This window comes from Neofelis nebulosa, chromosome 1 (genome assembly GCF_028018385.1).
Source record: "Neofelis nebulosa isolate mNeoNeb1 chromosome 1, mNeoNeb1.pri, whole genome shotgun sequence".
Lineage (NCBI taxonomy): Eukaryota > Metazoa > Chordata > Mammalia > Carnivora > Felidae > Neofelis > Neofelis nebulosa.
The window spans coordinates 235190089-235205765 of record NC_080782.1 but is presented as its reverse complement, the minus strand read 5'-3'; the positions used below and the strand labels follow the sequence as shown (position 1 = coordinate 235205765).

General features: G+C 45.2%; 1 protein-coding gene across 3 annotated transcripts in view; it reads left to right on the top strand.

Annotated features, from left to right (window-relative positions):
• MTUS2 (microtubule associated scaffold protein 2) overlaps positions 1-15677 on the top strand; it is a 373877-nt gene that overhangs the window by 302779 nt on the left and 55421 nt on the right. For 2 of the 3 annotated variants that reach the window (XM_058688745.1, XM_058688736.1), the window contains exon 7: positions 14133-14199. In XM_058688745.1, coding sequence (XP_058544728.1) covers positions 14133-14199 — 67 coding nt within the window. Of the gene's footprint in view, positions 1-2637; positions 3093-14132; positions 14200-15677 lie in introns of those variants that run through there. The other variant, XM_058688750.1, reaches the window with a different exon arrangement.

Here is a 15677-nt window from a genome sequence, read left to right as displayed (position 1 = left end):
TCATCCAAGAACAAGAAGTAATGTTCTAGTACGGTGCGATCTAAATTCTAATTGAGAAAGAAACCTTTTCTTGTGGTGCAGAAAGACAATTGTGCCAAAGAAAGCATGCTTTACATCACTGTGGGGGAGACGTTTAGCTTCTTAGAGCCTCCCCAGTCCTGCTGGCTCCTTCTACAATAGGAACTTTGCTTTATCATTAAAGTACAGTACACAACACAGTATCCCTGGCTTATCTAGGATATTTCCTGCTTCAGATCTGGGACCAGGCATCCCCTCTAGGAGCCCTGGTTCCTTCTAGATCAGATACCTATACTGCCAGGACTTTCTGTTTCCAGGGAGAATGCAAGCCACCACTTTTTTTTTTTTAATGTATAATTGTAGTTAAAATACACCTAACATAAAATTGACCATTTTAACCATTTAAGTGGAAGTTCGGGGCATCGGCACATTCACCTTATGTGCAGCCAATCTCTACAATTCTTTTTATCTTGCAACACCAAAACTGTACCCATGAAACAATTCCCCATTCCTCCCTACTACCCCCCCCCCCCACCCCGTCCCTGGTAATCACCATCCTACTTTCTGTCTGTATGGATCAGACTGCTCTGGGTACCTCATCTAAGCAGGATCATACAGTATTTGTCTGTGACTGGCTTATTTCATTTAACGTCCACGAGGCTCATGTGGTCAGAATTTCCTTCCTCTTGTAAGGCTGAATAATATTCCATTGTATGGATGTACCACATTTAGTTTGTCCCTTCATCAGTCAGTGGACACATGGGTTATTTCCACCTTTGGTCACTGTGAGCAATGCTGCTGTGAACGTGTGTTCACAATATAGAGGAGGTTTTGCAATACAGAGGTTTTCTTCCAAGGTTGCAAAAGTCCCAGGAATAGCTCTCAGTCGGTGTTTCAGCTCAGGGTACCCTGAATTTCTCTCCCTCTGAGAGGAGTGCCCAGGCTCCCTGCTGAGGAGGATAAGCCTGTGTGAGAGGGAGGGAGCTGAGTGCCTCTGACATGACAGAGCTAGGCGGTGCCCGCTGCCTTCCACCAGTACACTTTGTTTTCAAACAATAAAAGTAATGCATGCTCAAAAGAGGGTTAAAAAAAAAAAAAAAAAAAACAGAGGGGCACCTGGCCGGCTCAGCCGGATGAAGGTCCGACTTCAGTTCAGGTCTGTGAGTTCGAGTCCCGCATCAGGCTCTGTGCTGGCAGCTCAGAGCCTGGAGCCTGCTTCAGATTCTGCGTCTCCCTCTCTCTCTCTGCTCCTCCCCCACTCGCATTCTATCTCTTAAAAGTAAATAAACGTTAAAAAAAATTAAAAAATAAAAAAAGAAGTAGAAGTTTGCTCTCTCACTTCTATTTCCCATTCCCCAAGGGTAGGATGTTCTTATATGAACACTGTGCATTTTCCCAAAAGCTTTCTTCTAGACATATACAAATATGTACATGGGTATAGTTTTGCTTTGTGTTTTATAAAACTTTATGTTCTCGCTCAACAATGTATCATCTTTCCATACAGTGGACTGAGCCATCCAGGGGCCCCAAGATAGATGTACATTTAAAATTCTGATAGGAATTTAATTTAAGTAAATAAACACAAACATACAATTTTGGTAAGGACAGCTATATTGCCTTAACAAAGAATTGCTCCAAGTTACGTGTTAGCTTTTTTTTCTTTTTTTTTTTTTTAGTATCATTGATATACAATGTTTACCTGCCAGCTTTGAAGAAAGGTTTAAGCTTACTGTTTCAAGTTTCAGGCAGACATTTCAGTCTGTTCATGTTTGATCACCCGACATCCTTGTTGTCTGTCCAAGCAATTTGAAATAGCCTGTGCTCCTTAATTAAAATCTCCTTGGGAAATCTCAAGTTAGTAAAATTATCTAATGTTACAACTATTGCCTGCTCATAGTCTTAGGCAAATTTCGTGGGCAAAGATGTGATTGTTTATTTCTGCAGATGGTACATTTCAGGATCAGGAGTTCTCCTTTGAGTTACCAGGAAATACAAAGTTACCTCCTAAACGTTTGCATCTTGTTCTTTTAAGATTACATAAAAAATTAAAAAAAAAAAAAGATTACATAAATATATTTTTAGATACCACGTCTCTTCTGAAAAACAAACAAACCTTTGTCTCCATCCCCTTCTCTTTTTGATTTTTAACGGTTTGAAAAATTCCGAATTGCCTGGAAAGATCAGGTCCTCTAAGGCTTTTATGCTGATACGCCCAGGAGACAGACGTGCCCCAAACCCCGATTTTAATTACTTAAGCCACTCGCGTGGTTTGTGAGTGTCGGCCTGGGCCAGCGACTTCACGAGTCTATCTCAGTTACAAAGATTTCATCGAAATTTGTTCGTGGCCCACGAATCTGAAACTGAGCCATGGGGGGGGGGGGGGGGGGTGGTTCCCGGCGGCGACCGGTCCCGGAGACCAGGAGTCGCTGGAGGGAAGACCGCGCCCTGCACCCTGTAGATGTCTGTACTTGCCGGGAACGCAGAGAGCCGCTATTCGCGCAGAGCCGAGTCCCCCGGGCCCCTGCCGTAGTGCTCAGCCCTGGGTACTCCTGGAAGACCGGGCTCTTCTTTTGTGTTTGCTGCGTCCTCTCCAGGCGTGTCTGCGGCGCGCAGAGGCGCGGCCGCGCCCGGGGCGGGTGGGAGCGGCGCGGCTCCCGGGAAGGGCGGGCTCGCCGGCCTCCGGGGGAGCTGGCCCCGGGAAATGCTCGATTGCTCTGCGACAACTGATTTGCCTCCCTCGGAGGATTCCAGTGGCAAAGTGACCCTCCCTTCCCGGCTGCCGCCCTGCCCCTCCCCGCAGCGGGATCCTAACGCGGCCGCCGCGCCGCGCTCCTCCTCCCGTTCCCTCGGGCTGCGGCTTCCTGAAGTTATTAGGAGAAATAAGGTAGCCGAGGGGGCCACATGGAAGTTGTGACAGCTCCCGGCGGCGCACCCCTCTCGCCAGAGCCGTCACCTCGCCTTAGGAGTCACCCGCTGACACGCTGAATGAAGGAGGGCCCGTTGCCAGCCAGCCTGCCGGGATGGGCCACGGTTGCTGCAAGCCTTATAACTGCCTTCAGTGCCTGGACAAGACGGTACTTTGCCTTCCCTCTCCTCCTCCTCCCCCCTTCCTTTGCAAGGGCAGAGAGGAAGCCTGAGCCGGCCGCCTCTGCCCCTCTTCCCTCGCGTGTGTGTGCGCTTTGTTGGTGAGCCCCAGGCTGCCCTTGCTGGTTCCCGTGTGCTGAGGCGTGAGTGCGGTCCGCAGACACGGTCGGCCTCACCTACCCTGCAGTGCCTTACATAATTCCCTGTCCCTCCAGTCGCACAGGCAGCTGTTGCATATTCCCGAAACCCCTAGGGCTCCACGCAAACGTCTTGAGACCCGGAACGCCGAGCAAGCCCTGGAATATTCTTAGTGCGTTTTAATGTACCCGTGAAACCCCAGACGTTCCGGCGGGGAATTTCGCTTAGCTAGGCAGGCTTCTTCTGGCCAACTGCTAACTCTGAAAGTTTACCACTCGTTTCTACCAGCGGCATCCATGCTTGCCATTTACATTCTTAGGGTCAGAGAAGAAAGCACCGGTAGGCTTGTCTTCGCCGCGCTTCTTTGCGTGGCATAGGGGGGGTATCCCAGAGAGGTGAAACCTTAAGGAGCCGGAGAGGCCAAGGGTGTGTTCAAGTCTTCACTGGAAGGAAGATTCACAGCCAGGGAACGGAGGCTAGAGCAGGAAGGAGCAAGCCAGAGCGGTGTGGCAATTCCAACACAAAGCCTTTCTTTGCTTTTGACATTTGCCTGTGAGCTCACAGAGAGATGGGGGAATGATGTGTTTTTGTTTTTTTTTTTTTAACATTTATTTATTATTGAGAGACAGAGAAACACTGAGCATGAGCAGGGAAGGGGCAGAGAGAGGGGAAGACACAGAATCCGAAGCAGGCTCCAGGCTCCAGGCTCCGAGCTGTCCGCACAAGAGCCGGACGCGGGGCTCGAACTCACAAACTGTGAGATCATGACCTGGGCGGAAGCCGGGCGCTTCACCCAGTGAGCCACCCAGGTGCCCCTGGGGGATGCTTTTAATTTCACTACTAGAAATATGTTGGCAGGAAATCTTGTCTCTGTGATTTTTTTTTTTTCTCACACACATTTGGATTTTTCCAAGACGCATGAAATGGGATTTAATAAGGGGTTGAAATTGTCTCTTTTCTACCCACGTGGGCAGCAGCTACATAGATAGCTTGAGGTATCATATGTGACCAGGTGAAGGAAAATAAATAGCTTAATGTAAAGCTCATTACAAGGAGGCCACTTGGGAACATCTTTCTTATCAGTTCTGTTTGTGAACTTTGACCTAGGAAAATTGCACTGATATTTTAAAAGTTACCCACCCAGTACTTTTGTTCCAATAAGAATAACTATTTCGATGGGTTTGGCTTCGACTACCATGAGTGCGAACTAAAATATTTATATGTACATTTATGAGCTTTTACCAAATAGAAATAAAAAACATTTGCACTCAATTGTCTACAAATCCAATATTGAAGCGATGAAGCCTTCTTTCAAGAGAAGTGGTCACAAAAAGGTGTTGAAGGAAGCTTTGTAACCATAGTTACAATAAAAAGGAAGGATTTGCTCCATGCACGACAATATTATAATGTTCCTCTTCCTGAGTCGTGGTACAGAAGTTTTAGAAATAGAAGCTGTAATCTGCAGACCTTTGAGAAAATATAGTTTAAAGTGAACTCCTCCTCCTTTTTTGTTTCAAATCAATTTCTTGAAAGTAACTATCTACCCCTGTGTCATGTTTGAATGTGGAAATGTTGGGAGACAACTAAGTAATACTTCATCTCTCCAGCCAGAGTGATGTTTAAGTAACTTCCAAATGTTTCAACTTTAAAACTCCAAACATAATACAGACTCGTCTTTCCTGATGAAAACTTAGTGTACATAATCAACTTTCTCATTATGTGTACCCCCACATTTCTTGACTTGTCTTTTGCCATAGTTGAGAGTCTATTCCCCTGGGAGGTTTTGAGACTGTAAATTCACAGGTGCTCATGTGAGGAATTGAGGATTTCCTTTTTTAAGATTGAAAAAAGTCATTATTTTATTTAGCCGTCTGCTTTTCAGGGTACCTTCACAGGCAGTGTACCAAAATCACTTGTTTATTCAGCGGTCACCTATTGGGCCAGGCGTGGGATGCGGAGAGTGTTATGGGATTCCACTCCAGTCTCCAGCCCCTTTAAATCCCACGGTAAAATCCATCAGTCTGTTCATGAGCTCTAACAATCCCAACATCAACGTTGAAAGAGGCCTGATAAAATTGTTGATAAAGTTGTTTCTGCTTACTTCAGGCCAGCCTCATAAACCTTAAAAGAAAAAAAAAAAAAAAGAATTCCTTAGAAGTTTATATGGATACAGGATTTAAAAACTCAATTTTGAGACCCTAATTGTGAACTGTTAAAACATTCTTAATTCTAGTGCAGCTAAAGATGTTCTGAAAAGAGTCAACGGACAATTAAAGATACTTTTAAGTAATAGTTTCAGAGATAGGGCTAAGAGATATAAACCTGAGATGCTTTCTGGGAGAAACTACAGAATCTTGCCTAGGGTTATTCAATGAATGAAAATGTGTTAGGTGAATAAACGGTTTTTAAAAGGCGATTGTGCTTTATGTATTTTCACCTCTTCAAAAAACCTGTTCAGGGGCGCCTGGGTGGCGCAGTCGGTTAAGCGTCCGACTTCAGCCAGGTCACGATCTCGCGGTCCGTGAGTTCGAGCCCCGCGTCAGGCTCTGGGCTGACGGCTCGGAGCCTGGAGCCTGTTTCCGATTCTGCGTCTCCCTCTCTCTCTGCCCCTCCCCCGTTCATGCTCTGTCTCTCTCTGTCCCAAAAATAAATTTAAAACGTTGAAAAAAAATTAAAAAAAAAAAAAAAAAAAAAAACCTGTTCATTGACAACATTTCTTGCCGACTCACAGTATTTATAGTATCTATCGCCCAGTTATGATGGGGGCTATCAAAGAATTCTCCGAAGGGCACAACCTGACCTGTGGAGTTACCAGTTACTCCTTGGGTTGTCCTTTCACCTTTTCCAGAGAAATTACAAACGGGTTAGGCAACAATAACACATGTACAGCAATTAACACATTAGTGCAAGCCTGGAGTGTGAAAGTTACGTGGGACTGGCCGGACCTGTTTCTGGAATCTAGTGAAAGGACAAATCCCCTGCTGGAATCCTAGGCAAGGTTTCTTGGAAAAAATGGAACATGAACCGCACTTTGAGGAAGGGGGTGGAGTTTTAATGAACTGTGTGAGGAGCGGGAATGCAATTCTGAGCAGGGAGTGCATGAGGAAAGGTACTTTAGCCCAGTTTGATGAAAGATGAGCATAAACACAGTAGGAAATCCAAGCATAGAGGGAGTGTGGGGAAATATTTTCCAGGCTGAAAGCCAGACCCACGTTTTTTAACTTGAGTTGCAAGAAAGTAGAAATCCATCTTGGGATTTGAACAGAGAGGCAATCTGTGGAAAGACTCACTCTGTAGGTATTTTGGAAAGGAAAAGTGTGACCCAGAGAGGCCATTGGAACACCCCGATGGATTTCAGAGTCTGTTCACCTGTGGACTCGGCTGGTCCAGGATCAAGCCGGCCGCTCTGCACACACAGAAACTCCTTGCCCTTAACCTTCCAGAGCTAGTCATTCTTAGGAATGCTGAGTTATTGAGAGAAATAAATTAGATGTAAACTAGAACGCCAACTTGTTTTTTAACAGTGAGAAATGCAACTGACAAATGGTAACAAGGCTGATAAATACGTATCTCTTTTTAGAGTCAAAAGTCTAGCTTCGTAAGAGGCTTTGATAAGAATGGAATCTGAGCCAGCAAGTTACGGTCTTTAGGCATTCCGGTGGCCTCAGAGCCTATATGTCCACGTCCCATCACCCCTCTAGCTAGAAATGCACTTGAGAAGGCCTGTATGATTGTCACTTGCCTTGGTGTCTTCTAAGGCTCCTTTTTCTCCCTCGACTCCAAGTCACTTAGTCTTGCTCGTCCCTTTAGGGGTTACTTTGCATATCTCCACCCTAACCTTACCTGCATTGATGTTAATCTCGAAGGCTGGTTTTATTTACCTTTCCTCTAAATTCTTGGTGGGGGTGGCAGTTAGGAGAAGGCACCTCACTGTTCCTCCCAGGCATCTGGCATCTGACAGTAATAGATTTGGGAAGGTAATAAGAGAAAATCCGAGAAGGTCAAAGAACCTCTGAAGTGATAAATAAATGGATTGAAAATCATGGCACTGGCTAATCTTCCTTTGTTTTGCTTACTCTGAGATCCAGAATTTCCCAGCATTGCGTCTTTGGATTCACATTCCTTCACCTTGGGCCCCATAAGACTCTGTCCTTTCTAGTTGTCAGTTGAAAATCCGGGTGGGTTATGGCATTGAGTTATTAAGTGCGGCTTCTTAGGCAGCTGGATGTTTTGCGATCACAAATGCACAGGAAAAAGATCAGAATGATGCACTCTGAGTTTATTCCTTCTGATTTCTTTTAAAACAAGACGTGGTTCTGCTTATCTTTCATACAAGTAGACAATGACATGTATTTAAGAATATTAAATGTGAATGATACTTGCCTTGACCAGTCTCTATTAAATTGTACTGCAGAGGAGAAAAGCTGGTAGGAAAACACAGTGGCCTGTGTTAATTATATGTGAAAGAAATAATACTTATTGAAGAAGTCAAAGCATGCCATCAGCACTGCCTTAAAGCCATAATAACTGAAATGAAAAACAAAAGGTCAGTCCACCTCCCAGAGGAATTTTCCACGGAGCTATATTATGAATCTAGCCAAGCTTCACAGTATTAATGCTGAAATTGAACGCAGCATTCACAAACGGTGGTATGAAAACAACACAGAAGCCTTGGAGGCGTCACCTTGTGGCTGGTTCATCTTGAAATACAAAAGAACGTATTTCCGTATTAAAACAGGGTTCTGCCATGTAGCATTAAACCCTCACCTGAACTCACAGAGCCATGAGTGAAAAGCAATATTGTTTCTAGGAAGAATGAAAAATTCCTTAACCCCTTTGTGATTTCATGTGCATGTATGTATCTCACTTTGAATTTCCAAAATTCACAATAAAAAGGATCTGGAAGTTTCTTCAAAGAGCAGAATTCTGTAGGTTTCTTCTTTAATTCCCTGTATGGTTCTTTTGCTTAGCCTGTGAAAAGGTGGCCTAGCTTTGCACGGTTGAATTTTTTTTTTTTATCTGCATTGACTCCAGGGCAGACTAAAAAGATAGGAAAAATTAGAAATTTGTTGGGAGTCTGTGGACTTACATGTATATATTTTTTAATGTGTGTGTGTGTGTGTGTCTATTTATTTATTACAATTAATTAATTTATTGCCAAATTACTATTTTGACGGTAGAGTACTGTTCCATTTATCAATTCATTTCTTTTCAACAAATATTTGAGGGCCCAGTACAAACACTCTTTCTTCTGACTCATCATATCAAAGTCACATCATCTTGGGCATGTGTGTGTGTTTTTAAAGAAAAATGTTGGGGGGGGGGGAAGAGGGAGCTGATCAAAACACTTAGAAACTGCAGTGAATTTTACAAAATTGTCATCAGTCCCCCTTGTAGCTGATCAAGTGCCCCTTCAGGGTGAATCACAGACCAGAGGCAGGAGCATGTCAAGGAAAAGAGAAGGGCCCATATGATGGGGGTGACACAGGTTCCCGGAAATAGCCTCAGGTGCTGTTTAGGGTCACAGTTCTCTTGGCTCTTGCCTTGGGTGCTCCCACTTTCCTCCTGCTCCTTCTTCCTCTGGTCTCATAGTAACTAGTCTGTTCCTTTGGTTTCCGATTTGAGGGGGAGCTTAGGGAGCTCATGTCCAAGTGTAGAATCACGCGGGTGACGCTAACAAAGAGTGGCATTTTCACTTCCTATCACCACCAAGTTCTCATGGGTGGCATCAACCAGCTGAACAGGTAACTCCCATTGACGAAGCATGTTAAAATGACAGAGTGTGGCAGGCCGGCTTCAGGCTTGGCCACACACATCCAGTTACTTGAAGTCAATGGCATGATTAGCAGTTTGTAGGCTTTGCCAGGTTTGTGTAGCTGGGAGAGATTCATGGTGGCATTTGCCAAGAGTCGCTGAGCACCTTAGCGTGGAGAGCCGTATGTGAGACGTACAGGCTTCACTGTGCCAGACTTGCAGCGGTGTGTTTAGGGCTAGAGGTAGAGGGGGAGAGTTTGGATGTTTCATGGGGATAGCTCATCTCGGATTCCATCTGTGAATACAGCGTATCATGCTAAAAAGAGTAGAGAACTCAGTGTGCAAAAGAGAGGTACGTGACCAAATAAAGGAGGTGCATAAGAAGACACAGCTGTTGGTATGGGGCTTGGATGAATGTTCTCCAAGGGTCCATTTCCAGTTAAGCCTGTCATAGAGTAAACAGTAATTTTAGAGGAATGGCCTTTTAGACTTTGCGATTTCTGGACTGTATCACCGGGATCGTTTGGATGGTTAATACTGAGTTCTATTTTTAGACCTTTAGAGTGAAAGCAGGAGCTCGTGCTTGGCACCAGTTAGGAATTTTCCACTCATTCCCCATGTAGGGAAGCACTGATCTCACACTGGGCCGTCAGAGGGGGCCGTGCTCATATTTCAGTCATCCCAACACGTCATCGCGAGGGACTGGCTTAGGTTGGGGAGCGAAGGGGAATCGTGGCATGAGACCCTTTCAGAGGGAGTCTTTGGGGCCACCTTCCTCCTGTGTGTTCAACGGAACCTAACGGCCTTGCGAGATCACCTTTGGAATCTGTTGAGCCATGATGGATGGCAGAGTAACTTGAGGCAGGAGGAGAGAATGGAAGGTTCCTTGAAGTTCACTTCTTGCGTTAAGGAAGAGAGTTCCTGCAGTCCTGTCGTTGTTGACTCACTCCACTGCAGGGCAGCACTAGTCATTCTGGTTTAGCTTTCAGGAAACAAAGAGTAACTTAATTGATGCAGAAAATTCATAAATCAGAAGGGTTGGTATCATTTCAAAAAGAAGCACTTAAGAAGAAAGGACTGTCGCCAACCCACACAGGCTGGCCTTAGCCAGCAGAGCTGGGCTGAGCCAGCATCTTCAGGAGGAGGAACGGATTCACAGGGGTTAGGGATCGCTGATGGGGAAAGCTGAACAGCTACCCTCTCAGAAGTTACAGCCTCAGGCAGGCCACGCTGGAAATGTACTGGCGTGCGGCCAACAAATCCATACCGTGGGCAAAGGCAGGTAGTTCCAACGGTGGGATGGGGTGTGAATGCAGCCAGGGAATTTTTTTTTATTGAAAAAGTGGTGAGGAGCTGACACTGACCACCGATCAGTGCTCCTATCCAGTCTGAGAACTGGTGCAGTTTGGATCCTGAGGCTGTGTCTGTATAGACTCTGGCTTCACCGCTTCCCAGCCAGTCGTGCACGGGCGGCTTGCTTAGCCTGGAGCTTCCGTATCATCCTCCACGCAGGGAAATAGAACCCAGCACCCACCTGACAGCCTCACCTGGAGGACTAAGTGAGGGAAAGGGCCTACCCAGCGCTGTGCCTCACGTTCGCGAAGTGTTTGGAAATGTTCACACTAATATTAATGCTGTCATTAGCTGGACCTTACCAGAGTTTCGTTGTTTACCTTGACATTTAAGCCTTCAGGTTCGTTGCTAATGTTTAACAGCCAGTCTTTCCTCGGTAAGGCATCTGATGACTGTAGTTTGAAACTGCCGTTGGCTTTATAGGCTATGCTTGCAAAAGGTTGAGGTCGAGTTGGTTTATCTTCCTTCACTCTTTCCCCGTCACTGTCTCCCCAAATGGAGAGGGTGCAGGGTCTATGGTCTCACCCGTCCCCTTCCTATCTCTCCTTCCATCTCTCTTCTCTTCCCATCTGCTCCCTTTCTTTTCTTGGTCCTTTTCTTTTATTCTCTCACTTGTGTCTCCCCTAAAGCGAAGATGGGTGGGTCCAGCCTGGCTGTCAGTATTAATGGTAGCTTTTCACAACAGTGATTCAGGTCTGAAGGTTGCCCATAATCTTTACCAGAATCAGCACGGTCTCCTCACTGGGCCTCCAAGCCACTCCTTCCCCAAATATCTCATTCTCCTGTGGCCGGAAAGTGTAGAGTGATTTACTGTGATCTGGGAGATCCCTGGGTAGGACACTGTTCACATCTGCCCAAGGCTTCTTTCCGGGGTGGGGGTGGTGGGTGCTGGGAGCTGAGGGAAGCGTTGGCTCATGTTAGAAATCAGAGTTGGTTTGTGGGGTTTTGTTAAGTTCTGGTTGTTCACTGCCTAACCTCATCTAAATCTTTGCATCTGTCAGCACTCTGACTGTGAATACTTTAATAATGCTATTTTGAGACTGATAAGTACAGTACAGTTAACCCTTGAAGAACCAGGGATTGGGGTGCTCAACTCCTGCACAGTAGAAAATCTGTGAATAACTTGTGACTCCCCAAAAACTTCACCGCGAATAATCCACTGTGGACCAGAAGCCTTACTAAGAATAGTTGATTAACACGTTTTGTATATTGTATTATATGTTATGTTCTTATAATAAACTAGGGAAAATAAATTATTATTTAAAAAATCACAAGGAAGAGAAGATACATTTACAGTACTATACTGTATTTATTGAAAACAATTCGAGGGGCGCCTGGGTGGCTCAGTCGGTTGAGCGTCCGACTCTTTGATTTCAGCTCAGGTCATGATCCCAGGGTTATGGGAGGATGAAGCCTTACATTGGGCTCTGTGCTGGGCATGGAACCTGCTTGAGGCTCTCTCTCTCTCTCTCTCTCTCTCTCTCTCCCACTCTTGCTCTCTGTCTCTCTCTAAAATAAATAAAATTTAAAACAATTTTTAAAAAAGGAAAAAAATTGGAGTGGGAGTGGACACACCCAGTTCAAACCAATGTTGGTCAAGGGTCAGCTTTACTTCACTTCTCTGGCTGTGCTTAGGAACTGAGGATTAAAAATTATTATTCATATATATATATATATATATATATATATATTTTTTTTTTTTTTTTTTTAAGTAATCTCTACACCCAACGTGGGGCTTGAACTTAACAACCTCGAGATCAAGAGTTTCATGCTCTACCAACTGAGCCAGCCAGGTGTTTCTTGATAGGAGAAACAAGTTAATTTTTTCACTAGTTTAAGATCCTTTCAGGGTGAATACAGAAAGCTAGCCACTCTGGAATTCCAGGTTTTCTTAATTTGTAGTAACACGTTGAAAGTCAGCCGGCCACATTATGCTGTGTTAGAGCAAGCAGGGAATCCCTGTGGTCTATCTGATTAGAACGCTTCCCCAGGTATCTAGACTTCGAACTGAGAACAGAATCAGGGCAGAGCCAGGAAGGTATTTTCAAAAAGCAAAACAAAGCAAAGAATAGAGCATAAGAATATGCCATATTCCTAAACACATTTAGATCGTTAATATGGATAAGACCCTAGTATCTATAGGATATTAGTCAGTTGCAAATACAATGAAAGAAAAGACTTCTAAGAACGACTAACACTTATAAAGAGCTTGCCAAGTGCCAGGCTGCATATATTACTTCTAATTACTAATTGCTTTGCATATATTAATTTCTTCAACCCTCTTTATAACCCTGTGCAGCGGGCCTGGCATAGAGGCAGCATCCCTTAGTGATTAGGAAACTATCTATTCTCGGGTGTGATTGCTAGACTTCAGATTTAGGGAAGGCAAGGATGCTGAGGGCTGGGATGGAAGGAGAGAGCTTTATGAATAAAATGGGGGCCCACCGTCCCTCAAAGGATGCGTTATTGCTACATTATTCTTAAAAGAACCATGAGCTAATCCTTGTTGATGCCCGTGACTAAAATAGCTGTCAGTTTATCACACAAATAGAGTTTTATTTGGGTACTATGAAATTATGACATTGTGTAGCAAATGCCCGTTGGATGACCTGAGACCGTCCGTCCCATCAACCCAAAGTAGCACACGTGTTACCTAGATCTGCGTGTTACCACCATCCCGCCCCCATTTTTTCCTTTTTTTTAATTGAGTTTTTTTTCTTCACGGCGAGTTTCATGACTTCTTTCATCCTTGAGGTAGGTTAACAGGTTCTTTGGAGGTGCTGTAATCGAAGTCAAAGGAGGTTAATCAAGAAAGAACATTCACAAGACCCTGATGATATTCACGCTAGAGATCTGGTACAATTTTTAGCTTCAACTCCCTTTTTGGAAATGTTTGCTTTGGGAGCACATTCTAACCGAATGAAGAGACTTTCTTTGAAGGCCTACATTTTTGGTATCTCTAATGGGAAGAGAACTGATATAGCACACCTTTTCTAGTTATTATTAGTCACAATAAAATCATAACAAATGTAGCTATTTCTGGTGACTCAACCCAGATTACAAAGTCAGCATATCTTCAGGTACCTCTCGGTTTCATGTCATAGAATATATATGATCTGAAAACAACTCAGGGGCCGTGTGGTTACAAAGGGTGTCCTTTGCCCTTAATAGTACCTCACGTGGGACTTTTCGTCTTGTTCCTTCTAGTGATGCACACAGTGGAACAAAAAAAACTTGGAAACCTTAAGTTTTGGTGTTGATCTCATTACCAAAAAAAAAAAATGTTTCACGTTAAGCTTTCTGCTCGTTACTTATTCGGTAGCCGACCACGTACATATGGACAGAAGGGTACGTGTAAGGAGACGGTTGGTAAAATTAGCATTCGCCCGTCAGAAGAAGGTGGTGTGGATGTTTTCATGCTCAAAAATCTCGTACTAGTGATAATAATTAACGGTGTGTAATGATACATAACAGCTGATGACCATGCAGGGCATAGACGTGCAAAGAAGGGATTGTAGGTTGATGTGTAAACGGTGCAGTAGAGTGAAAAGCGCGAGCGGGGTATTATTAGATTGCGAGCTTTGTGATTTGAATGTGATACAAATGAATGAGTCGGACTTGGCTTTGTAATTTTTTTTTCTATGCTTATATAATGAGAAAATTATCTCCTTAAGGGCTAGACTCATAAATATTTGCTTAATACGATTCATTAATTAAACATGTCACAGGGGCTTATCTGGCGGAAAACTAGGGGACTCTCGGTATCCGTTTTGTTTTTTTTTCAGAATGAAAGTGCCCTTGTGAAAGAAAAAGAGCTGTCAATCGAACTTGCAAACGTCAGGGATGAAGTTGGTAAGTAGGGCATGGAAAATGAGGAACGCCAAGAATGTCTTTTCCTGATACCTGTGAATGTGCCACAAAAGCAGTTACGTCTCACGCGATCAGCCAGGGCAGAGCTGCCTGGAAAAGTGAAGCATCTCACCCAGCACAGTGGTGCGTTGGTGTGGCCTTGCAGGGAGCCATAATTTTTACAGCTCTGTTGTTACAAAGACAGCTTCGTAACAGCTCACTGATCTGGCCTCGACTCCGCTCTTCGCAGATGGCGAGACATACATCCGTCTGCGTTGTGAGCTGTGACCACAGCCCCTCCGTCTCGGTACCCCCGGGCGGGCAGAGCTCCCAAGGAAGCAGCACAGCTTTGCTGGGTAACATGAGGCACTCTCTGCACTAGATCTCTGCAGACATTCCAAGGCTTCCTGCCACCACAGGCCTCGCCATGAAACACTCTGTGATATAGAACAAGACCAGAAACACAAGCCTGGGTGGATTAAATATGCTGGGGTCTGTGTTGAAATTCCCACTCACCTTTGGCCAATAAAATGGTAGAGCTCAGTCTGAACATGGAGACCTGGCAAGTGATGGGATGATCCCCAGACCGGGGGGTGTCATGGAGACGGGTGGGCTTCCACACTCTAGGCCAAAGATCAGAGCACGTATTCTCCACGTTCCAATTTCTCGATCTCAGTTCTCTCTCGAGGTTCCGTTACTGTGTTTCCTCAGGAATCAGTCAGCAAAGGGAACGTCAGCCTGGCCTAGTCCCCTCGGCCTGCTGTCTTCTCTTTACAATGAGTGTATCTCCTCCATCCATTGGGGTCCTGGGGGCAGCCTGCCAAGTGCCGGTGGGGCTCCCTCCATGAGTGAGGGGACTTGGACGGTCCCGGCCATCCTTGGCAGGTGGCACAGCACCTTTCCTTCCGGCCAGCCACGCAGAGAGGCTGTGGCTGGTCCTTCCGGCAAATAGCCGTGCGAATAGGCGTGGAAGCTGAAGACCAGACTTCCCTGGGGAACATGGGTGCCGAGGATGTGCGGTGAACTGCGGAGTGATTTCCAGACACGGTACCCCCATCACCCCTCTCTATTTTTTCCTTTTTGTTTAACTGAGTTGTTTTTTTTTTTCCTTCCCTGCGAGTTTTGTGACTTCTTTCATCACTGAGGTAGGTCAACAGTGGGCTTTTCTCCCCTCTAAGGCCCCTGGGGGAAAGCAGTAAATAACAGTCCCTCCTTGCCAGCCTCACCCGTGAGTGGTCCGGAGCAGCAAGGTGGCCCCGTGCCCCTGGCCATCCCCGGATGAGGAACCCAGTGCATGAACCCAGGTGTAGGTTTCCCGAGAGAGGTCTGCCAAGAGCAGCAATGGCAGAACTTACAGAGGAGCTCTTGGGAAGCCGAGGGCCACGAGTGTGCATGAAATGGATGGGTTTTTAAGCTGGTTTTTTTTTTTTTTTTTTTTTTTTTTTTTTTTTTTTTTTTTTTTGAGAGAGAGCACAAATGCA